Genomic DNA, 25,119 nt, shown 5'->3' with positions numbered 1-25,119 from the left:
CACAATCACGTCATTGGTTCTGACAATGTTGATCTTTTAAAAAAAGAAGAGTAGCACTTCCCAAAAATCTGTCATGTCAGGGCCATGGCCAGGACTATCATGGTTCACGAGGGACAGGATAAGAGTGTCACAAGCAAACTTCATTATGTGATGTCCTGCATGTTGACTCTGAGAAGCACTTAAAGAGGTGATAAAACACAGTCCTGGCATGATAATCTGGATGATAATGGATTGATCTCTAAGAGATGAGTGATATTGCATCGTCTTTATTATCTCACAAGAACACAAATATAAAAAAGGCCCTTAAGATAAAACTTAAAAAACAGATTATGAGTGCTTTATCTGTGCAAAACAAAATTATGGGGCTGCATTTAAATTATACTCGTAGTAAGATAAGATAAGATAAGAAATCCTTTAATAGTCCCCCAGAGGGGAAATTTCCAGATTACAGCAGCAAAGGGGATAGTGCAAAGGATTTAATGAGTAAACTCAATCCGGGGGAGGTGGATGGAAGGGGATGGGAATTGTTAAGAATTTACCGATTCCGGTTCCAATATCGATATCGCTTATCGATTCGGTTCCTTATCGATTCTCTTATCGGTTCTCGTGCAGTTATATACAGGAGAAATATTGTACAAATGACTTTGGTTGCATTAAAACTTCAATTTCAAGTAGCCTGTGCACCATATTTTGCACTCCACTTCATCTAAATCAAAGCTGGCTTAAACTGAAAAGATAGATAGATAGATAGATAGATAGATAGATAGATAGATAGATAGATAGATAGATAGATAGATAGATAGATAGATAGATAGATAGATAGATAGATAGATAGATAGATAGATAGATAGATAGATAGATAGATAGATAGATCAATCATCAATCTTTGTTGTCCATTGTTCTTGTAGTTTGTTGTGCTGGTCTGCCCCCACCCCGCTTCTTTTTTGTGCATGTTTGCAGGCCAGAGCTTCGGGAGCTGCATTCTGACCTGCAGTCCCACCTTCTGATCATCCCACTGCTTCTGACCACCTCAGTGTCTGCTGTTTACATCTGCTTGTATAGTTGTCCCTCACTGTGTTGAACTAACTGGCAATTGTGTGTCTGTCTCTCCTTTTTCTGTTCTTCATTCTGTCTGTTTTTCTCTTTTCCTGCTCTCTCCCCCCTTATTATCCAGGTCCTGGTCCGGATTTCTTCCCTCCTAAAAGGAAGAGAAGAGTTTTTCCTTGCCACTGTTTGGCTTAAGGGTTTTCTCCCACTAGGAGAGTTTTTACCTGCCATTGTTTGTTATGTTCATGTAATAATTGCTCGGGGGTCATGTTCATGTTCTGGAAAGATCCTAGAGACAACTTTTGTTGTAATAGACACTATATGAATAAAGTTGAATTAAATTGAATAGACTGATATAACAATGGACGAAGCATTTGGTCACGTGACATTATATTTCCTCCAACTGAACAGGAACGCAGTATAAGTTTTACTGAAAGTTACACAAATGTTTTACAAGTTCAAAGGTGCTCATATTAATACAGCTGAGCTGTTTCTCAGCTGTAAACATTCTGAATAAATATATAATCTCACTGTCACTTTGTGAGCGCCTCAATAAAAAAGATGAAGGCACATTGCATTCCACACCTAATGGGATGATACTGTAGTCTCATAAACCAAGCTTATCGAAGGAGAAAGGGAAGCTCTACAGAGCTGCTTTCCCTAAAAAGAAGCTCAGAGGTCAGTATTTTAGTATTTCATCTGGACATGTTGTCTAGAATGTGTATTATGTTAAAACCTCACTTACATTTTTAAGCAATTTCCGTTGTTGAAAGATTGATGTGGCTGCAATCCTCAAACCCAGTGGTGGACACCTTAGATGAGGGAGCCCATCACCCTGAAGAAGGAGTTCTATCAAGCTTGATTAGTTTATGTGATCCCCCAAGCAGTTGACAGGACAAGTTAAATTCAAGTTTTGATTTTAATATGGCAATAACTGGCAGTGAGCAGAGTAAGGGTCATGGTGAAAATTGCAAAACACAACAATAATAGAAATTATTTATCATGAATGACTATGAAGTCAAATAAATGTGAAATAAGTTGTGATGTGCTCATCATTCTTTGAGTCATCATCAACCTGACTTTTTAGTTAAAGTCAAACAGCGCTTCCCTGATTCATGTCAACATCTACCGTTTTGTCTTGAAGAACATTACCAAGGTCCAGGCCTTGATGACCTCACAGGTAATTCCAGCTGCATGTATGCTGTATATCCAGAATATTTGTATACTGTAGCGTCTCTGCCATGAAAAGTCCAGTCGGGCGCAACATACTCTACAGTTATACGTAGCCTCTCATTTTTCTGTGATGCTGCCTACAACCCAAATTTGCTCAGTAAAGTTTCAACTACATGTAAATGATCGTGGTAATCCATATAGTAATTAATTTATTTGGTGACTTAAATTAGTACTTAAATTAATACAATTTATTAGAGGTAGGAGGCACTTTTTTTTTGTTTACAGCAGAAATAAACATATTAACGATCTGGTTAAAAAAAAACATTTTGCTCTTTATTTTTGATGAGTGAATCTTTTAACACCACATCAGATGAATTTATATAAAGCAATACATTTATTTCTGATATAAGGATCAGCCTTTTGATTGACAGTCAGCTGCTTATGTTCCTCATCTTTGTCATGCTACAAAGCTAAGCAAAGTAAGCGGCAGCACTAATCCAGGGTTAGTTAAACACAGCGATCATTTCTGATTTAGCCATTTTGAACAGAATACTCCAAAAGGTTGTACAGCTCCATCGCCTTGGATCGGCTGACAGAGCTGGCACTAGCCACGGTTAGCTTTGATTGACATATGGTAGGGGTGTTTCTGTCAGTTTACTGGCAATACGGCGGCTTGCAGTATGAGGAAAAAGAGGCTTCAAAACCATTCTTCAGAAAACCTGTGAGTCAAGTGACTGATGCTTCGTCCATTGTATTTTACTGTCTGTGGAGTCAACAGCTCCGACTGTGTTGGAAAGTAGTGTATGTAAATACTTTAACATCTATAGGATTGTCGGTGCAAGTGACCTGGAAAAGAGCCATGCTGTACGTAAGTTGCGTCACATCAGACTAAAATATGTAACACACAAGAACATCAGACAGAAACCACATCATACAGTATGTGTCCACTCGGAGGAGGAGAGAGAGCAGCCAGCAGGTGTTGATGCTACGTGGTTCTGCTGACCAGAGAACCATTGGACAAATAATTATGAAACTTCCAAGCGAATCACAAAGTCTGTTGCAATATTTATTACAGTGGATTTGAGGCCGTATTCTGTGGTGTGGAAACAGGGATTTTGAGATGTATTGCATAAATTAAGGCCAATGTCAGATCCCCTCTAATCGATATTTCACTGACATAGCCATCCCACCACTCCACAACAAAACCAGGGGCCACGACACCAGTAGCGCCATTTGTAACAGTTCTCCTACCTGCGTTCAGCAGGTAGGAGAACAGTTACAAATGGCGCTTTCAGAAGTAGCAGCAGAGCATGGCTAATATTAAAGTTATATAAAACCTGCTGTAAATCTGAGATGAAAAGATAAGGCAAGATCAAAGATCAGCAAAGCAATAAGAGGAAACATTTCTGAACTCATGAACTCACAAGAAATCATCAGAGTAAATAAGATACTCTCCGTGTGTAACACTTGCTGCATAAAAATGAATAATTTCATTGATTTAACTAATAGAAAGAATCTAGTTAGGGGGGGTTCCCTCTCTCCGGGCCCGTCTCCGGTCCCCCCCGCTGCCTCTACGGCGGGGCGCCCCTCTGGTCTTGGAGGGCCACTTTCGTGGGGGACGGGTGCGCCTGCCCGCGTCGGCGGCCGGGGCGGCTCTGTCTCTCCGGGCAGGCTGGCCCCCTGCCGGGTGGGGGTCGTTGGCCTGAAGGGTGAGGGCCTCCTGGCCGCGTGTCCGGCCCGGACCGGGTGGCCGGGGATTGCCTGGGTCGCGGTCCGCCGCCGCGGGATCCCTGGCTGCTTCTTTCCGCGCCGTGGGGGCCCCGCCCGCGGGCCCCCTCGGCCGCCGCCGGGCGGGGGGGGGGCCTCGCAGGCGGTGGGTTGCCTCCCTCCTACTTCTCCCCTCTGTGGGGTTTGCCGGTGGCCTGGGTTCCGGGCTCTTCCTTGTCGGCCTCTGGTCTCGCGGGTGGCGGGGTCGCTCCCCCCCCTCCCCCACTATAGATACACTTCAGGTGGAGCTTTGTTTGGTTTATTACACACACACACACACACACACACACACACACACACACACACACACACACACACACACACACACACACACATACACACATATAGTCATTTAGTCACATGCACACACACACACACACACACACACACACGCATGATCATATACATACACACACACACACATAGACATACACACTGGCTTGTTCACCTGCATGCTGGCTCTCTAGTTTTTGGGCTTAGGTAGCGGTAGCGATAGCTTAGCTCAGACTGCGATCAGATCTCAAGATTTAGGTCGATTGCTGTTCGTGTTTTGGTTGGCTCCGTGCCGGTTTCGTGCTTTGTTTGTGGTTTTTTGTTGCAGATTTCCAGTGCTTGACGTGTGTCTCCGTGTGTTCCTGCTTCCTGGATTGGCAGTGGATGTCGTCACCCCCCCCCCCCCCCACCCCCTCCCCCCCCCCAAAAAACAAAAAAAAAAAAAAAAAAAAAACAAAAAAACAAAAAAAAAAAAAAACACTGGGTTTGTATGTGTATATTTATGTATGTGTACGCATATGTGTGCGTATATATATGTATATATTACATATAGTAATAATGCACATATATACACTTTTGGTTTCTACCGTCATGGTATCAATCAATAATATGTGTGCAGACAAGGTAAAAAAAAAAAAAAAAAAAAAAAAAAAAAAAAAAAAAAAAAAAAAAAAAAAGAAAGAATCTAGTTAGACGTGTTGCAATGCAGCCTCAAGGAAAACAGCTAGACTGATTCACTGACTGAAAATTAACACGCACTGCAACTACATTAACATACCCAGGAAGTCCCTCCAAAAACTATTACAAACATACATATTACAGTCAAAATCATTTGAAAGTAGCTTTGATAAAAAGAAGATGGATAAAGAATACATGCATGGATATTGTTAGAGGTTCCCTGTGTATTTATGATCCTCCACTACATGTATTTCAGGAAATATAAATAAAGACACAGCTCCTGTGAAAAATACAAATGTTTGAATTTCATGGAATCTATGAACATGTTAAAAAAAACAAATAAAAAACCCTTTTCATGAATAATTACTGAATTGATTAATCTAGTCTAGTAAAGGATGTTCATAAGCAAGCCCCATATACGTATATTATTTTCCTTGTTCGATTAGCAAATTTAACAAATGTGGGTGACAAGTAATAATGCAGATCATCTGAGAAAATGTTACCAAAATAGATTAATGACACAAATGTTTTGTACTTCCAGTGTGTCTAACACATACATAGCAAACTCACTTACGTTAAATTCACACTAGAAAAGGTTGTATGCAGGGGTTAATTTGTGCCGGATCCTGCCGGAACAAGATCCGGCACCTCTCGATTTTGGCCTCCCTGCGTTCCGGGACTTATTTGGGCAGATCCGGCACCTCTCGTATATATATAAAACAATAATAATATAAAAAAGTTTTTTTTTAATGTATAAAAAATAATAATATGCATAAATTCATTTACAGAACAAATCCCAAGCATTTCATGTTGTTTATAAAGATTTAACGTCATTTGAAAGAGTCGGAGATTTGTTGATGCAATGAAAAGATGCGCCAGCAAACCACGCCCCTGACCAAAAAAACTTTGGAAATTTGCTGGATCTGGGGAGCAAGCAGCGAGCAACGCAAACATGTAAAAAAGACAGCTGAATTTACTGTCTTTTTTCAAAAAGAAGGAAGAGTTGCATGATTCTTCAAAACGAATCAGAAAAGCAACAAGCGGCGATGAGGGCAGCTGCAATCAATGTGGTCCTCGCGCCGCGGAGCACATAGCCTACACATGAATGGATTTGTGTCGGTTGCTGTGGATTATGTTCTCACTACAAATAAAAAAAACGGGCTGAAGCCCCCCCCAAATTTGATCTCAGCCCCCCCAAAATTAAGAGGACATTTTTCCCTTTCCAACGATACCAATATTGTGTTTGTACAATTTAAAACTGCATTATTTTGGGGTTGATGCAGTCGCGTCTCTGCCTGCCGTCACTGCCCTGTGTCCAGCAATATCCCGCCCACAGCACCATCTGATTAGTTACACACAGAGACAGGCACGGGAAACAGCCAATCAGCGGTGAAGGCTGTGCATGCTCTGTGCTCACACACAAACAGAGGAGCGGAGAATATTAGTTATTAATTATTTAGTTATTAATATTAGTTTAGCCGGGTAGAGAAGCTCCGGAGCTATGTTTCCAAGGTAAGTTAAGGCAGCAGACACCCTATTATTGTTATTCTAGCTTTCCAAAGTGCACCAGATTGATGCATTTAAATGCATTATGCTCAAAAAATTTCCCGGGGGCCCCCCCCCGGAACCCCCCCGGAAATAAGTGTGTTCACAAATCAAGTTAAACTGAAGTGAATAAAGATGGTTCCAGTTTATCAAGGTAATTTAATGCTAATATAGACAACAACAACATTCCAATGAATAGTTTTTAAAGCATTACCGTTCAAGTTCATCAGTGGTGCTCTCTCTCTCCACTGTGGACCAAGCCGTTGCTCGGTGCTGCTCTGCTCCAGCAGGCGGCCTGAAGGATGATTTATGGTTCCACGTTACAACAACGCAGAGCGTAATTTAGGTTTGAGCCGGTGGCTGCACGGAGGCTCCTGATTGGCTGTTGCGGACCAGGTGGGCGGGGCCACAAGTAGCCGCGATGGAGTCAGCAGTACATTGTTAAATTAACAATGTAGGCTACTATTTAATATTAGTTAATAATTAAAATAATTAGTTAATATTGACAACTGCTGAAGGAAAACTGATAAACTCACTTTAACTGTTGATCCATGCTGAGCAAAGATCAGTTGTAAAGCATGACGGATGCCAGTATTCCTCCAGCTGCCGTCAAAGTCACAAGTTTGTCTCCTACTTTGGTGTGATTTCTGTTACATTACAATAATAACTTTTGAAAAGGTATTTATTATTTTTGGTATTGGGCAACAACAAACCTTTTGAGTATTAATTATTATTCCTGAAAGAATAGGGGTAGCCTATTTCTCATTTAAGGTTTTTCAACCTACAGTGTTTACAGCACATTTACTATTGTTTTACATTGTACTATTTTTGTTTGTTTACTCAACATGTGCACTAATCGTTGCAGTAATCATTAATACATGATTGATTAATTATTTTTGTATAAATACTGACTGTTGTGATTTTTTTGGATTGCCTACTTAGTATAGAAGTTCCATTTGGGTACAAATAGGTCTGATGTGACTACAGTAAAACTGAACTTTAAAAAAGGTCTAATACGCTAGATTTCGGGTAAAAACTGCATTTAAAAAGTAAGTTAATGATAGTGTGGTTTTAGTTTTTAGTTAGAGCTTTTTTTAATTTAAAAGTGATCCAGAATAATTAATATTAAGTTATTCAGAGTTAAGTAAAATAACTCAGAAGTCTTCTTCTCATTTACCTATACAACGAGAGGACCGCCACAGTATGATGTTTTTAAAACCTCCAGACTGTGTTTAAGTGAATGAGGAGAGTGTTTGAGACTGGACAGTAGTGACAAGGCAGCCTGTACAAATAAATCAGTGCCCTTTTATTTTGACAAGCCACATAGCTTTTGGGAGGAATTAAGTCCTTTGGACAAATGAGACCAAGCTTTTTTTTAATTCAGTTCAATTCAATTTTATTCATATAGCCTCTATTACAATGCAAATGGTCTCTTTAAGTGCTTTCCAGAGAAACCAGAACATGACCCCCGAGCAATCCTGTCTATTGCTTTTTGGTACCAAATAACTTGCCAATCTCAGTTTCTGCATTTTTTGTTTTGTTTTTTGCTTGTTTGGTCCTTAATTATTCTGTTTGACCAAACTTTAAATGTGATGTCTTATGTATGTGTATTTGTGCATATTTACAGATGTAAATAAGTTGCATGAAATAATTATACAAATTACAAATATTGTATCTCGTAAAAAGAAATGTCTGAAAACGGCAACTTTTCTGTAATTCCTTTGCGCGTACGGATAGTCTTGAACAGTTAAACTCACTGTAATTTAGCAATCTTGTAAACAACAATTCTTCAATCTGGAAGTGCTCAACAGGTTTCAGAGGAGTTCTCACATATACCTGGGACTTATCTGTTGTTTGGTTGTCAAGAAACAAATAATGGCCCGGTTTCCCAGATCAGTTAAGTAGTTCTTAACAGCGAAAGACTTCTTTCACAGGCTCCTTAAGATGGTTTGAAAGATGTCTTTCGCTGTTAAGAACTACTTAACTGATCTGGGAAACCGGGCCAATGTCTGTAGGCTGAAATCAAATGGAAATGTGTTACAGCTCAGGATGTGTCAGCAGATATGCTGCTTTGGTGATGTTGATTCAGATCCAACCATGTTCATGTTTTTTTTTAGCCCACAAAATGACAGAAAGTAATCAGGTTTATTTTAATAATTTAATCATGATGGGATACAAAACTAAAAGAATCAATTCAGTCCCTTTTCCAACAAATGTTGCTTCATCAACTTTGGTATGAAGACAGATACTTCTACAATAAATTAAATCGTTTGAGAAAGACTCAGCCAGGAGGTGGCGCCCAAATGGCAATAACATCTCAAGAGAAACCCAGCAATGCCAGTTTAGACAGAAAAATAATATATATGAATGCTTATTTATTGCTATAATAAGTACCATGTAGTTTTTTTTACCAATTCTTCCCACAAATTAAAAAAAAAGCTCTGACAATATTTAAAAATTACAGCTGTGTGTCTTAGATTTTTCACAGTAAAGGAAGGGAGACATTCTAATAAAAGCAGTTTAAACTTCATGTTAATAACTCAATAGGAAAAAAAAACACAATAATTTCATTGTCTTTTGATTCATAAATAATTCATGACATTAACGTATAAATGTAGCTATGTTTTTAAGTTTGTCCTGCGGCTGAAGTATTGTTTAGTAATGTTTAGTTTAAATCCCTCAGGAGAACCATGTTGATAAGTGAACAAAGGAAAAGGACAAATATAGCCTCATACGGTATCTTGTAGTGAGATGTACAACAATAAGGGTCCATTAGTGTAGATCTGTTCTAGAACCCCAAAATACAAAGAAAGATGCTTCATAAAATGAAAAACATAATGGTCAACACTGGACATCGTCTTCACAACAGTGATTCAACAACAGTGTCTTCTGTCTTCAACCACCACAGGAGATCCTTCCCACCCACAGCTACAACCATCTAAAATGACCTTTTGAAGAAACTTGAATAGTGAGTTTCACAAATTCACCCTTTGGTTATACATTTTGGTAATAAATAGAATGAATTGAACTAAACCAATTATATCGTTTAATTTCTCTCATGAACTGCCAAGTCATATTGTTGAGAATATTTCTAAAGACTGAGCAGGCGACTCTGCGATATACGAGGGCGACATTATAGTCAAGATGCTTGACACAGCAGCAAAGGGCCGCCCTGAACTGTAGAATAAAAAGTATAACATTAACTATAGAAAGGTAGCTGTGGTTATTATTCCAGTTAAACTTGATGGTGGAGTTGAGAGTATGAAAACAACAAAGGTGGCAAACAACATCAGTGGGATCCCTTTTGGAAAGACTCAATGGATGATTGAAAAACTGACAGCCAATCAGCATACATCCAGGATCAAATTCTGTGGTGAAAGATGGACAGCTCCAAAACTGATTTCTTTCTTATTCTACATTATCCTTCATAGAAATTACATACTTCATTAATGTCATTTGATATTTCTGACTCCCTCTTCTGTGTTAAAACACTCGATATTGTACAAACACACCTCCCTAAATGGAGTTTTCAGTTCAAGCTATGGTCAATTAAACAGACATTTTATTAAGACACCTGGCACTGCTGAGGTGTCTGAAGCTTACTATTGTTCTAGTTTTTATTGGTGAGGATGGGTCTTAAAAGACAATTGAATTAACCATGACAGCATGTAGCACCTCACTGCTTTGTAGTGTCTACACCCTCTATTTCCTGTGTTTCTCTTTCATTCTCGCTCTACAGCGCTTTCTCTTCTGATTACACATACACCATACACACTACGCAACATGTTCTCAACCACGAAAATTATTTGTAAAAAGGCATTAACCCCATTCTGCAGCGTCCTAATGTGGGATTATTCATGTCCTGCTAACCCTTCAGTATTCTGCAGTCTCCCACTCAAATGTAGGGAATCATGAAAACGTGAAGTGAACACGGTTGCCCATAAAGTTGGAATACAACTTTTATTGTGCCAGCCTTATGGGAAACGGTGTATGACGGGACAGATTAGGAAGCTGCGATAGCTCGCCGTTGAATGCAGGGGCCGATGAGGTCAGACTGTTTTATATAGCTAATTTCTGTTTGTAGTTCCTCATGTTAATTCCTCTTATCTGTTTCTTTTGAAACTGCAGGATTGCATGTTTTCCCCTGAAGCGTTTATTTAAGTTTGTAAATGAACTGTGGACTGTGGATAATTCATTATGTGAGAATCAAATTTAAAATTTAAAGAGAATTATGATTCATATTTTAATTATTTCACTCTAAAAAACATGATCAGTACAGAATTAAGCAGTTCATTGCTTCTTTATTTATCAAGAAAATAAAGTAGTATAGCCTATGTAGTATATGTCAAACTCTGTTTCCTTCTCTAGTTTAGTCACCATGCTAAAATATTTACATAAAAACTTATTGAGTACTAATGGACAGAAAAGTACTCAAGGTGGCAGGAAATAAACTCAAAGGAGCTGCTGCAGAAAGGGTAGGGGGTCCAATTATTTGGATGCTAACAATGTGTTTCCTGACCATCCCAGAACAAGAGGCACAACATCCATCTATCCATTTTCTAAACCCGTTTATCCTTTGCAGGGTCACGAGGGTCTGCTGGAGTCTATCCCAGCTCATTACAGGGGTTCACCCTGGACAGGTCACCAGTCCATGGCAGGGCCACATGGATAAACAGACAACCAGACACACTCACACTCACACTAGCATTAAGCTAGTACGCATGTTTTTGGACTGTGGGAGGAGGCCGGAGTACCCGGAGGAAACCCACGCAAGCACGGGGAGAACATGCAGCTCCACACAGAAAGATCCTGCCGGACCAGGGAGTCGAACCGGGGATCCTTCTCACTGTGAAGCTCCTGCCTTGTAGGAGAATCATCAGACCTTCAGGAGCCACTGGCCCGATGCCCAGCTTAAATATTGTGGAGTCAAAAGAGGTCTCAACACAGCTTAAAAAATTGTACCTGTCATGCGTCCCAGCTACCAGAAAGTCTGCAAAGTGCAAAACGAGCAGCAAAACGCAACGTAAGCTAAACTAAACTGAGCAGAAATTCAATGAAAAGTCACTGAAGAAAGACACACACATGATACAGATCATCTGTGATGAGCTCTCCCAACTTAGTAATTATCTGTAAACATTCTTGTGTCTCTCGTAGGATTCTGTGTGCAGATTTAGACTGAAGCCAGTTTACAGATATTTTAAATTGATCTTAAAATCTTATTGAAAGTGCTCTAATGGTAGAATATTTTCTGTAAACTTGATCCATTTATAAAGTGTCTGCAGGGAACCTGCAGTCATGTTAGGAAAACTGTCCTTGGTATCAGATTTTTCTACTTTTTGATTATGATATGAAAACACAAACTGTACTGTCTGACAGTACTACAGAGCTCTCACTTTTCATTTGAATATTGTCCCCTCACTAACTGTGTAACATGTTTAATCCTCCTCACAGATCAATACTTTTACATTGAACATTGTCAGTGTTTCCTCTATTTATAAAGAGGTTCAGTCTGTGACACCCACAGGATCAGGTACAGAATTCAGTCCTCTGTAGTCAGTTGCTGATAAGTTTTCGTTTAATCTTTTATCTTTTACTTTTATGCTCTTTTTTTGTTGATACCCAGCTGAACTGATATGGTTCTTGAGGAACCAGCAGATCAATGTCAAGTCTCTTCTGCTCTTTTTCGCCATTAACTGTCTTGTAGCCCAGCAGTGACATGGCTCCTTTACACACTTCCTGAACACGTTTGACCTTGCTGTAAGGCAGCATGGTGCGCCAAGCCTGGGAGACGTTTGTAGCATTTCGAGAGGTAATTTGAAAAGCCTCTTTTCTAGAACCTTTACCATTTCCATGTGTGACTGTGTAGATCCAGTCCTCCAGTTGTGGGGTCATCCCTAAACCTACAAACTCATAAATGTCATTAACCTCCTTAAGTGGGTTGCGTGCCACATCCTCATAGCGAACTAGTTTGTAGCGTCCTTTCAGAAATGGAGGGGGCTTCAGTACAGCCCTCTCATTAATGCGTACATGGCTGCGGCAGATCTCCTGCATGACCTGATACTGCACCTCAGCAGCTGGCACCTTTCTCTGCCCCAAAACAATACTGTCATCTCTCTCAAAAGATTTGGCTGACTCCTCTCTGGACTTCAGCACGGCCCGGGGGTCTCGGACCAGATGGATGATGCGGAGATCCATGTTTGGGTCCTGCAAAAGAGGGTAAAGGGATTCCAGCTCCAAAAATCGCACTTCTTTTAACACCACGTGACTGTACGTGCCACAGGCCTCTTCCACCTTCTGCAGGCCTCGAGCATCACATTTCTGGAAGCACTGGGGTTCACTGCTCATCTGGTTGCGTGGTGTGAGAGGACAGGCAGGCGGGGAACACAGTGCTCGACTGTGACTCCACATGAACAAAAAGGACACATTGTGTTGTTCTGGCAGGTAGGAATCCATTACTGAGAAGTCACACTGGAATATACTCCGCATTACATCCCTCACAGCCATCCGAAGCAGTCGTGCAGTAGGTTCCTTTGATGTGAACCACACATGCCAAGCAGGCTCCATGAGATAGAAGACAGACGGGTGCTGACTGAATACCTGACCCATGAAGGATGAGCCCGATCGCCATGACGACAGCACCAGAACATGAACTTTCCGAGTGGGAGTTCCAGACTCACAGGGTCTGAGCTGAACATACCAGCCATAGAAAATGACCACTGTTGCCCCCTGAAGAATCAGCAGAAAAACTAATGTGTTGAGATTCACTTTGCACCGGAGATTCATGGTTGTGGATATCTTTGAATTCTGGGTGTCAGGGTATAGCTGCCTCTTTTCGTCCTTTATGGATCAGAGTGATGGCCTTCCTGAAAAAAAGAAATAAAAAACAATATTTTGTACCAGCCAGCACATTTTCACTATGCACAATTTTCTTTGTAAATTACCTCTGAAAAGAGCTGAATAGTTGAATGCTCCTCCCTTCCTCAACCTCTACTGTCCTCACCACCATGGTTGCTCTATCCAGTTCAAAACTCTTTAGCACTTTTATTCCAACCCATAGTGCGGTTGTGCAACAAAGGGAGGGTCGGTTCAGTTATTAGAGAGTTGTTAATAACTGTCTTACAATAGTTATTAATAATTAATAAAGAAGATTTATCAAGACTTATCAAAATGAATTATCAAAATGAATCAATCAAAACGGGGAATCAGGGAAATAATAACTGAACAGCAAAATCAATATCAAAGTGGCTGTTATTCCATACGTGCCAGCCTGTTGCCAGGGGTGGCGTTATAGAATAAAACAAACTTCAGATCATCTACGTGTGTGTGTGTGTGTGTGTGTGTGTGTGTGTGTGTGTGTGTGTGTGTGTGTGTGTGTGTGTGTGTGTGTGTGTGTGTGTGTGTGTGTGTGTGTGTGTGTTAGTAAGGAGGGAAGAAAACGTGATCTCTCACCACTGGTACCTTTTATCGTTCTGCGGTTTCCCACTCAGGAGCCAGTGTCTGGAGCTGAATCCACGACACTCGCTCTAAGTTTTTGACAGAGAAACAGGAGCACAAACCGCTTCGGCAGTGTGGGAAAACGTTATATGTGTCCACTTAAACAGGTCCTCAACAATATAATAATACAAACGTCTCGACCGTTGGTCAGCTTGTGAGACCGTCGGCACGTTACACAGTAATAAGCAAACAAACATAAACTCACTCAACGCTAATTTGCTTTAAACTAACTCTGCCCAGGTAGTCGGCGGCGTCCTGGTGGTTGTGGAACTTGTGGTTCTGCTATTTAACAACCAGTAGAGCACTCTTCACGTCGGCAGGGGGGCCTGCTGTAAATCGGAGTCGCTGACCAATGCATTATCCGCGCATCACTTTCACAGTATCCCCCCAAAGGGCAATAAACGGCAAGGAGTCATTCCTTAATTTCCTTTGTTTTAAGACCATGCGGTCAACATCAAGACAATGTGGCCTTAAAATCAAGGCTGGTCTCAGAAAAAGGCCTCAGAGCTGGGCCACAAGGTTGAAACTGAGGCTTCCCATGTTCACACAGGGCTGTGGCCTAACAGTGCTGTGTGAAAAAGATGGTGGCAGAAAGGCTCTGTTAGCAACCTAAAAGAGCCTCTTCCTATTGGAGCCAAGTTAGCATCTCCCTCCTGCAGAAACCAGGTTTGTGTCTCCCTCTTACTATGTTTTACAAATGCACAGACCGATTTGCAAATGCACAGAACAATTCACACGTGCGTAGGACAAGATACACAAATGTATTTTTGATGCGCACACAAATATAACCTGATTTACAAATGCACAGAACAATTCACACGTGCGTAGGACAAGATATACAATTGTATTTTTGATGCACACACAAATATAACCTGATTTACAAACGTTTTTTTGTCTGTGAGCTGCGCTGGATTTGTGTGTGACTTTTGAGACTCCCCTGACGTGACTCGATCCACAAATACGTTTTTTTTAACACAGAAGGATCTGCAACCAATCAGATGTCTTCCTTTGTTTCAGCCAATCATAAGAGCACACCCCACGTGGGGGACGCAGAGCAGTGGATAAAACACGATTTACTCTTAAACCAATCAGATTAAAGGGGCGGATACACCTGCTGTTTCAACTGCGTTTTTGCCGTTCGCTTAGAAAAGTGATTAATATTTCGAGTTGGTGGAGTAAAGATAAATAAACAGCAACAGGAAATAAAAGATAAATAAACAGGATGGAGAGGAGATCACTGTTCTGCTTTTCTTATATCTTGTCCTACGCACGTGTGAATTGTTCTGTGCATTTTTGAAACGGTGTTTGCATTTGCAAATCGGTCTGTGCATTTGTAAAACTTGTCCTGTGCATTTGTGAATTATGAGACTGTTCTAGCTCCATATCTTACAGCCGAGGATAATACCACAAATACCTGCATCAATCGGTAACCTGCCAGCAGTGTTGTGTGTACCCCACGGGAAGAACAAGGAAAAAACATTTATAAATTTTCATTGGCATTCAGTGCTGTGATTCACTCAGTGCTGACTGAGTAGAATACATTAGTCAGTGACCAAAGACATTACAGACTTATGGACTGTGGATTGCAAAATACAGAAAGATCGTGGAACTTCATGTTTTGTGAAAGGGCATTTTGTCTGCGGTTATGTCAGCTTCTTCGTTTGAACCATCAGCCATTTTCTTGGTTTTTCCCTTCTCGTTCAGACTATCTATCTATCTATCTATCTATCTATCTATCTATCTATCTATCTATCTATCTATCTATCTATCTATCTATCTATCTATCTATCTATCTATCTATCTATCTATCTATCTATCTATCTATCTATCTATCTATCTATCTATCTATCTATCTATCTATCTATCTATCTATCTATCTAATGAAAGTGCTTCAGTGAAGTCAGTTGTTCGCACACATGGTTTTGTAATCAATGAAATTAGTTTGGAGGTGTGGTTTAGAGCTACTTTGACTGATAAAAGACCCCCAAATACTTTATATTTGGTGTTCATAAGAATACATAATAAATAAAAAAAACAACATTAAAAAAAAAGAGCAGAAAAGTCCATGAAGCAAGGACTTTTGAGGTGCCTTGTTAAATTAAATCATCAGCAAATATTTTTCTTTACTTTTTGTAGTGAATGAATCCCCCACTGCAACATTGAAACCTGAACTTATAATTTCAATAGTTTTTATGACTTCATCCCATAATGCACATAAGACATGATAGTGAAGAAGAGTGACAAGGTAAAGAAACGTATTGAGGAGGCTGTCAGTCTGCATTTTCTTTGAACAATAGCAGATCTCTGCTTTCATCAAAGATACTTGAGTCTAGGGTGCTTTAACCACTTATGGTCTCATGGCTTGATATTCAGCTATATTCAGAGTTTTGGAGCATTGACATTTTTTTTTTCTTAACTTGAGCATAAAGCAAAGAGGGCTTTTAAGACCAAAGTAATGATCGTGAAAAAAATTTACAACATTGTGGAAGATAGCTGATCAAAACAGGAGGTTAAGATTATATGAAGCTGGGATGACCCATTCAAGCCTGACCTGATGTGTTGTTCTCACTGAACAAGCCCTGACATGAGCGACTCTCCCTCAGACCCCCGGGATAAACACCTTCATGCCTTCATTACAAACCCATGTACTTCTCTGTTAGTCACTCTCCTACCACGGTAATCAATGACAACATCACATAAGCACAGCATCCTGTGTCCGTTTCCGTAAGTACTAAGAAAAAAATCACCACTGCTTCATCCTTAAACGAGTCACACAACGGATTAAAAGCCAAGGGAAGAGTAGGACTCGCCTTTGTTACTCATTTAAAAAACAAACGCAAACTTGTTCACATTGTTAAAAACTATGAACAATGTCATCACTTCTTTATCTTACCTAAGTCACGTCAAAATGTTGTTTAAAGAACGCTACAGCATGACGTAACTTTCTCATCTGTCTAGTCATAGGCTATTACAGAATATCAGAATATCACAGGAGTATTAAAAAGATTTAAAAGAATTATGGTTAATATATAGAAGAAATAAAAAATATGTGTTGAATTTGTTAAGGGTTAGTCTTACTGTTTTTTTTCCCAAGTCCTAATATGTCCATTAGGGAAGGGAAGGAATTTTCTTGGGAAGCATCGTCCTGGATTTTCCCCCCAGGAACTGCTGTGCTATACACTGGGCTAACCCACGAATGTCTATGAAGTCTGACAAAATCTCTGGTATTCCCCAGCAAGGCTTTTGCTCATCTGTAGGCTTGCAGTCAGACTGCTAGCATTACAAATAAAATGAGTAGTATCATTATTATTATTTATGTTTTTTTTTCTTTTTCTTTATACTGTAGGCTACTTGGTTGTTTTTCTTGACTCTGGGTCTGTTGTGAGTGCTGGGTTGGGGATGGGAATGTGGGAGGGATATAAAAAGATGGGAAAAATGGAAGGATGGAAGTATTCCCAGTTATTTTGCTTTACTACTGTTGTACAATGTGAAACTATTTCCAATAAAAAAAAAAAAATCATTAAAAAAAATGAAATAAAGAATAATGAGGTAGTGCTGTTGACTGTTAACCAAAATATTTCTATGTTCAGTATAGGCCTGGCCACTAGCGGAGCAGGCGGGGGGGCAGAGGGGCCCGGGCCCACTGCTGCGTGGGGGCCCACGCCAAAGTGGGAAAAAAAGTGTGCTGAATAAAATAAGGAAAAATGGACTATATAACAATTGCATTCATAAGGATAAAGTTGTTTAAAGCAGCGCAACGTAACTTTCAGCTTTTCTGAGTTTGGCGGCATCTTGTGGACAAAATCGGTAGTGTTTTACCAGAAAGAACACTACGTTTCCCATGAGCACCAGCGCGTACTGCCGGAAAACTCCTGTCCCGTCGCGTGCATTTGTTTTGATGAGAGAAGACAGGACGCTTTTCTGTTTCACCAAGTGAACAGAAGGAACGCAAAAAAAGATGTTAAACTGCTGGAAAGGAACTGGAATTTACCGGGATACCTTAAACAAGGAAGCCAGGGAGCAGTATATGGAGAAAATAATGATTATTAACGGTCTGGATCCATATGAAATCCCTAAGAGATCCCTGAATCCCTGAAGAGCCATGTGTTTCAATAAATTTGTATAATAGTACAACATACAGTACATGTTTTGTATCCCTCTTACTTCTCTTTTCTTTTTTTTTGACTGCTATATTATGTTGAAGAGGCGTGAGCAATATTTTTGTTTTCCTCGTGAGATTATTTTTTTCCTCTGCAGCTACAAATAGAGTTAATATTTTTTCCTCAACAAACTAGTTTTATCTGAAGATTGGGGTTAATTGCTCCGCAGAGAGCTGGCCAGCAACTGCGTTTAGCTGGCGAAGTGGGGAATAAAACCCGAGTTTGGATCCGACGCCCGTCTGTGTGTGTTTGTGGTTTAAGGCTGTTTATGGTTCTGCGTTAAATCGACGCAGAGCCTACGGCGTAGGGTACGCGGCGACACGCACCGTACGTTGCGCGTCGCCACGTACCCTACGCCGTGGGTCTGCGTCGATTTAACGCAGAACCATAAATCATGCTTTACTGTGTGTTTGGTCGTTACAGCCGCGATCCAAAGCGAGCCGACGGCTCTTTCACTCTTTTACTTTGTTATATGAGATACTTGGCCTGCGTGGCTCTGCCTCCGAGCAGGAAACCGTTGAAAACTTAAACCATTAGGGTCTTTTCCCCACGTCTGTTATGTGGAGCTGCTGCAGCCATAACACAGCAACAGCTTATGCGGAGCTCTGAGCTCCACGCCCCGCCGATTTTCGTCTCGACTGCGAATCGGGAAGGAGGGGGAAGTGACGTATGCCGTAAAGCAGTCAAAGTCGTAACGATTTGTAGTTTTTTAGTGTGGCAGGGTTCCTACCATGCTCCTCAAAGTTACATAGTGCCAGTGAAGGTGATACAGACTCCCTCAGACCATGACAAAGGTGTCATTAAACCTGTTGGAAGTTGATATACCATCACAATGACTCTGGAAATATGATATTAAGGTGGAAAAGTTACGTAGTGTCGCTTTAAAAAATAAAAATGAAAGAAATAGTCCCTTCTCTCCTTGTGTGTCTGCCTGTCATGCACAGGTTCGTGCATGTTGTCTGTTTACTTTTAGCCAGTTGTCGCATCAGAGCCTTAAAGCAGGAAACTCATGCTGAGTTTCAGCAGCTGAAGTTGATTAAAAACTATCAAACCTCACCTTGCTCTCAATCGATAGGGACTTCGCCATTGATAAGAGCAAAGTGATTAAAAGGTTTGCGGCAATGAAGAACCGGCTGATGGTTCGGAAACAGTTGGTTTTGAAAAGGTTTCAAAATTAAAGGAACCATCATTGGTAAGCTGTCAGAATATTAATTATTTCTGATAACATTGTCATAATGCTGAATATATGGCCTTTCCTATATTGTTTGTTGCCGTTGGACCGCCGTGTCTGCTCGGTCATTGTGTTAAATACATGTCGCCGCACATTGTAAACTGTTGTCGTGTAGGTTGAACACGTGTGTCTGAATTGTGCTACTCGGCTGTATTGAATCCGACATCACTGGATGTCTTTTGATTTTTTATCTCCAGTTTGATACTTATATCTTAAAGTCTGCATTAGGCTTTTAATTAGGTTTGACATAATGACTGGCAAAATCCATGGTGCTGAAACCTCATGTGAATGGTTCTGACTGTGTCGCCTGCGTGCTGTGGTTGTGTGTCAGAGGGGCTGATCTGTGGCATTTTTTTTTTTTTAGCAATTATGTTTTAACGGGGATGTTTAAGCCACAAGGGCCCATCAAGAATGCCTCGCCCCCCCTGGGCTGGGACCCCTGCTCCGCCCCCTGGGCCCACGGTGTATCGCGTCATTCAGGCAGCCGATCAGCACATGTCTCATTATCATAGCCTCCCCGCCCACTCAGAATCCCTCATAGATAATGAGGTTAGAGACTGGGAAGATAAAGACATGGCTCAGAGGCTGAATTTCTAATTTATTTAGCAAAACCAATCAATTGTTTTAATTGTTTCTAAGACATTCAAAGCCTGTTTAAAATAGGTATTAGATGCCATAATAGGTCCCCTTTAAACTGCTACTGTGTGTGGTGTGTGTGTGTGTGTGTGTGTGTGTGTGTGTGTGTGTGTGTGTGTGTGTGTGTGTGTGTGTGTGTGTGTGTGTGTGTGTGTGTGTGTAATCTTGTCGTTTTAAATGTGTCTTTTTATTCTGCACTTTAAGGGTTTGTCCTGCAATTTTCGTGGTACTGGTACAGTGACAATAAAGATTATTTTAATTCTAATTCACAGAAGGCGTCTGTGACTTTAATCCCATCCGAATGTGCCATGTCTGCGATTTATAAAGTAAAAATTCAACCCAAAGTTACTTACTCTATTTCAGCAAACCCCAAGGTCACGAGATAATTTTAATCCCATCGGAATGCACATGTCAGTAATTCGGTGATGTGCAGGCTGGAATCGTATTTTTTTTAAATACTCTCGTCGCCACTCCTTTTTGCCACTTTCCTTTAGTAATTTTGATCATTTCAGTACATAGTGTGATATTATATAACAACTTCAGCATGAATCCACATATACTGTAGTGTGATGATCTTATCATTTTAGATGATAAATATAGAGAAATGAAGCTTCATACGGAATATTAAGAAACAAGAAATAGGTCAGCAGCAGAGCGACAACGAGATGATGACACATGTGGCTGCATCACCCAGTAAGAAACTTTTAATCTTTCATCGAGCTCAACGCCCCTCAGCGCGAAACCTTTTGGGATTCAATGAAAACTTCGGCAAGATGTGACGAGTCATCACTGTAATCTAACTCTTGAGAGTGTCTGATCAGATGCTTTTAGCTCAATATTCAAATTGAAAGTCAAATAAAAGGTACTTGTTTCATAAAACGCAAGGCCTCAATGTAACTTCCCGGATCAATGTCTGTAAATGACGGTAAAACACAGATTTCGCATATCCAGCATGAATATGTGGAACTAAATGCAGATGTCAGGGTGTAATTTCAGAAATCTTGCAGATTCAGAGGTTATTTTAGTCCAATGTGAATAAGACTGTAGATTTATTTATTTTTCTGAAGATTTATTTATTGTTTGGTGTCTTCCTCAATCACTCTCATTTTCTCTTCTGTCAATACTTCCTTCAGTCTTTTATTGATCTTTATTGGTCATAATTTGCACTTGTGTGACTAATGTGTCTTGATGGGTTGTTTGATCACAGTTGATGAGGGAAGCTGTTGTTGAAAGGTCAACATGCTTTCTTTTGAATATTCCCTTAAACTCCTCTGGTGTTGACGAACAAAGTAAATCTTGAGTTGTAATAACAGCAGTGGTGGAAAAACAAACATTGGAGGCTGCTCTACATAAATATCCTGCACACAATTAATGACAGAATTTTCAGGGCGGACGAGTTTAGAAATCAAATAAGATTATAAAAGATGTGGCTGGTAAGAAATTTGACAGTAAATACAAGCTCCACTACATCTAGATGTTTATTGTCTGATGCTGAAGCCAAACACCTCTGGTTGTGTAGAATATCCAGTAAACTAGCGGCGTCTTTTTAACGCCTGTAGTAACCTCTAAAGGTTGAAAGAAAGAACCGTGTTTCAGTTTCCATACCCCCTTCTTTTCTGTTAATGGTAAGGGGAGATAAAGCCTATCTTAACTGGGGGGCGGTGGGTTGCACCCCTGATAGGTTATCGTCACTCCATCACAGGACCAGACAAGCGAGATAACAACCATGCATGTTGACCATTTGTCCAACAGATAATTCATAATAACCAACATTGGACATTTTTTTGATTCATTTATTCGTTGGTCTCCTGCTTGGTTGCTCTCTCATTTCCTCTTCCATCCCTACTGTCATGCATCTCCTATACTATTTCCACTGGACTAAAATTACCTCTGCACCTGCAGCAATTCTGTGATTTATGCAACACATTCGCACTGGACAAAGTCCTACTATAAGTTACAAACATTGATGTCTGGAAAGGAAGGAAAGCTCTTGCATTGTATTAAACAAATACCTTTTATGTAGCATAAACTTTAAATACTGTGTAAAAATCGCTTGATCAGACATTCTGCAGTTGGAGTTCAGTGACTACATACTACATTTTGACAAGTGATAAAATCTGAAAATGGGGTATATTTACTTAAATTGCCATGGTAATAGTAAACTTAACATAAAAGTCTCCATTTGAAGCTAAGTGTTGATTATGTAGTTTTTATGTTAGTGGTGGAATTAGGGAGGAATAAAAAAACAACAGAATTCCTGCCCACAAATCACGACTCACCTGATAGATTAGAAACATGTCTCTGAACTCAGGGGATTGTTGATATTTGAACTCGCAACCATTTAGCTGTGATGCTAGAAACTTCAATTAAATAAAATTAATAATCCCTCTAATATCTTGGTCAGTGATGTGAAACCTCTTTATGCTGCACCATGCTCTTCTTATATTGTTTGGTTTTCCTCCTTATATTGTTTGCTTCTCTTTTTTTTCCCCCTAAATGGATGTTGTCCAGAGTAGAGGTGTGTTGAGTCTAAGATACACTGCAATGCAAACGTGGAAAAACCTGCATCGGTTTAGTACGTAATCGGGGGGTTGCAGCTGACATGAAAGTCTCTGCAAATCCAAAAAGCCTTCCCAAAACAAAAGAGCGGCACAGTTACGTTGGTAGGTTATATAATACAGCTGCTGTAAAACTGCAAAGAAGAAGAGAAGGCAAAGTGAGAGACCAGCAATGAGTGAGAAAAGCAACACTTCCGATTTTATGAAATTATTAGAAATCTAACCATCCATCTAACTATTTACTTTTTCTTGTCTGAATTCAGACAAGCAAAAGTTAATTCAGTGCAGCAAAATGTACACAAGTTATACCCAATTGGGGTCCTGGAGGGCCGGATACTTTGGACATGAAACACTGAAGAAGAAAAGTAAGACAAGAAAACTAAGACCAAGCGAAACCTGTAAACTACAAAAAGCCTCTTCCGCCACTAACCAGGAGAAACGTTCAATCATATAAAACCAGATTCCTAACATTTTCAACTAATCATTTCTAACAATCTCCTCTCAGCAAGAGCAGCTACAGCTGAGTCAGCAGAGATTTTTATTTTCTCACTTATCCGTAATGTTCATTAGTTATAAAACCACCACTGAAATACGAGGATGAGTGGTTGAGAATGACTGATATAAAGGTTCATATCAGCTGTTACTCACTAATGTTCTCATTCAGCATGTACTCATATTACCCCTTGTCCTTCTTTCCTACTTTCTTTTTTATGTAAACTAAGTTTGTAACAGTTTGTAAAAGTTTTATCAGTTTTTTCTAATTCATCACACACACAGTTTTGACAAATAGACTTAAGGAATTAATTACCAGCTTAAGGGGGAAAACAAAATCACATGATTACTGGATTTGAACATCTTCAACATCTTGCATGATAGCCTGATAAAAAGCTAAAATAAAATAAGAAATAACATCTAGTTAACCTGTACCTTCATGATTTAGATGTCAACAGTGCCCTGTCCTAAAATGTAACCATATAAGACGAATATTTTGCAAGATAGCTGTCAGGGGAAAAGAAAAAAAAGTGTGGCTTTGCATACAACGGGAATATCTTGGTTCATATCATGTGACATGTCTGGTTAATGGTATGATAGGCTTGCATTTGCTGCAAAAAATACTATTTTTAAGTCTAGGATAAGTCGCAAACATTCAAAAAAGCAAAGAGCGGTGAGGGGTTAATCAAGGAATGCTGTCCTGCTGAACAGCTGGTGCGATTTATTTCTTAAAGGAAGATTCACAAACAACTCCTTTTTCCCCTTACACAATGGGTTCACCAATCTTTCTCCTATACCTATAGACTCCCTTTTTTTATACTACTTGTAATACTCTAATTTGATCCTCTATTACTATATTTTAGCTTTAGTTTTTACTTTAGTCTATTCATTTAAATGTAATAACATAAAAACTATTACATCATTGGTAGTTAGTCATAGTTTATACACATATGTTACTCGTGTCTAATCTTTTACTATTGCTGTATTTTTAAGTGCAATAAACATATTTGTTAGGAACCCCTAATAATATAGTATACACCAACATGTACGTTATATACAGTTACATTTTTACAGCTGCATGCTCACACGTGTCATAGGATAGTTCATCTTTCTGTTTGTGCAGCTCTGTTTTCTTGACTTACTTAAACTCATCTGTTATCAATTAATCCGCGGGTTTATAATCAACTCCTGCCTTCTACTGCTCAATTCCAAGTAAGTATGTGATCAAGGATAAGAAAAACATCTATAAATGTATTATTACCGAAGTAATGCAATCCGACCGCAGAATCTGATGGGTCACAAAATCCAATTTTTGTGTTAGACACACAACTTACTCTTGTTTTATTAACTGAGTTTAATGGATCCCCGCAGTTCCTCGTCTGGATGTCCACAGTGGTCGGTTAGGGAGTAAAAGTTTGCTGGAAGCGCGTTTGCTGCATCTTGAGCTGTGATGACAAATGTATCCTCCTGGGCTCCTTCAAACGTAAAATAGTCCGCTCAAGTCTCACCAAGTTAAACGGGGGGGAAAAAAACGGTGCCAGTAGACTATGGAGTACTAACCTCATGTATACTCATTTAGTTTGATATACATGTATATTCAGAAAAATACCTTTGAACTTTTGTCGGCCGTGCTGCCTTCCAGCGGAGGCGGCGGTGACTCCCGTCTCCTCTCCGTTACCTCCCGAGGACACAGCGCAGCGCTCGGACGTGGCCCGCGGCGCCGCCCGGCGGCTGGGCGGGGCGCAGTCCCCACCCAGCCGCCGGGCGGGGCGGGCGGGCACTGCCAGCACCGCGCCAGGAGATGCTGGAAAACTAATAACCTCTGCCTCTTCTGCGGAGTTATGACCTTGTGGCCAAGTGGCAACATTTTTTTTTTACTTTTTATTTTTTTTGTGATCAAATTTTTATTTCTTTTTTCCTTTTTCTGAGAAAAAAAAACATGGTGCATATATTTGATATTTTTAGCAAACAAGCAACAATACATCACAGCAACAAATTAATGGATAAATATAATAACAAAAAACAAACAGAAATACACACATATATCCTTGTTATATTGCTATCA

General features: G+C 40.0%; 1 protein-coding gene across 3 annotated transcripts; it reads right to left on the bottom strand.

Annotated features, from left to right (window-relative positions):
- Nucleotides 1-8,627: 8,627 nt before the first annotated feature.
- Nucleotides 8,628-24,784, bottom strand: LOC133443915 (carbohydrate sulfotransferase 6-like). 3 transcript variants are annotated; one of them, XM_061721261.1, is made up of 3 exons: nucleotides 24,664-24,728; nucleotides 24,389-24,529; nucleotides 8,628-13,346 (listed from the first exon to the last, which is right to left on the bottom strand). In XM_061721261.1, the coding sequence occupies exon 3, from the start codon at nucleotides 13,264-13,266 to the stop codon at nucleotides 12,067-12,069; it is 1,200 nt and encodes a 399-aa protein (XP_061577245.1). In that variant the 5' UTR covers nucleotides 13,267-13,346; nucleotides 24,389-24,529; nucleotides 24,664-24,728; the 3' UTR covers nucleotides 8,628-12,066. The 3 variants fall into 3 exon arrangements, with proteins under 3 accessions (XP_061577245.1, XP_061577246.1, XP_061577244.1); XM_061721262.1 differs by lacking the exon at nucleotides 24,389-24,529 and having other exon boundaries at nucleotides 24,664-24,784; XM_061721260.1 differs by lacking the exon at nucleotides 24,664-24,728 and having other exon boundaries at nucleotides 24,389-24,651.
- Between the last annotated feature and the right edge of the window lie 335 nt (nucleotides 24,785-25,119).

This window comes from Cololabis saira, chromosome 5 (genome assembly GCF_033807715.1).
Source record: "Cololabis saira isolate AMF1-May2022 chromosome 5, fColSai1.1, whole genome shotgun sequence".
In the NCBI taxonomy this organism is placed as follows: domain Eukaryota; kingdom Metazoa; phylum Chordata; class Actinopteri; order Beloniformes; family Belonidae; genus Cololabis; species Cololabis saira.
This window is presented reverse-complemented; position numbering and strand designations above follow the sequence as displayed.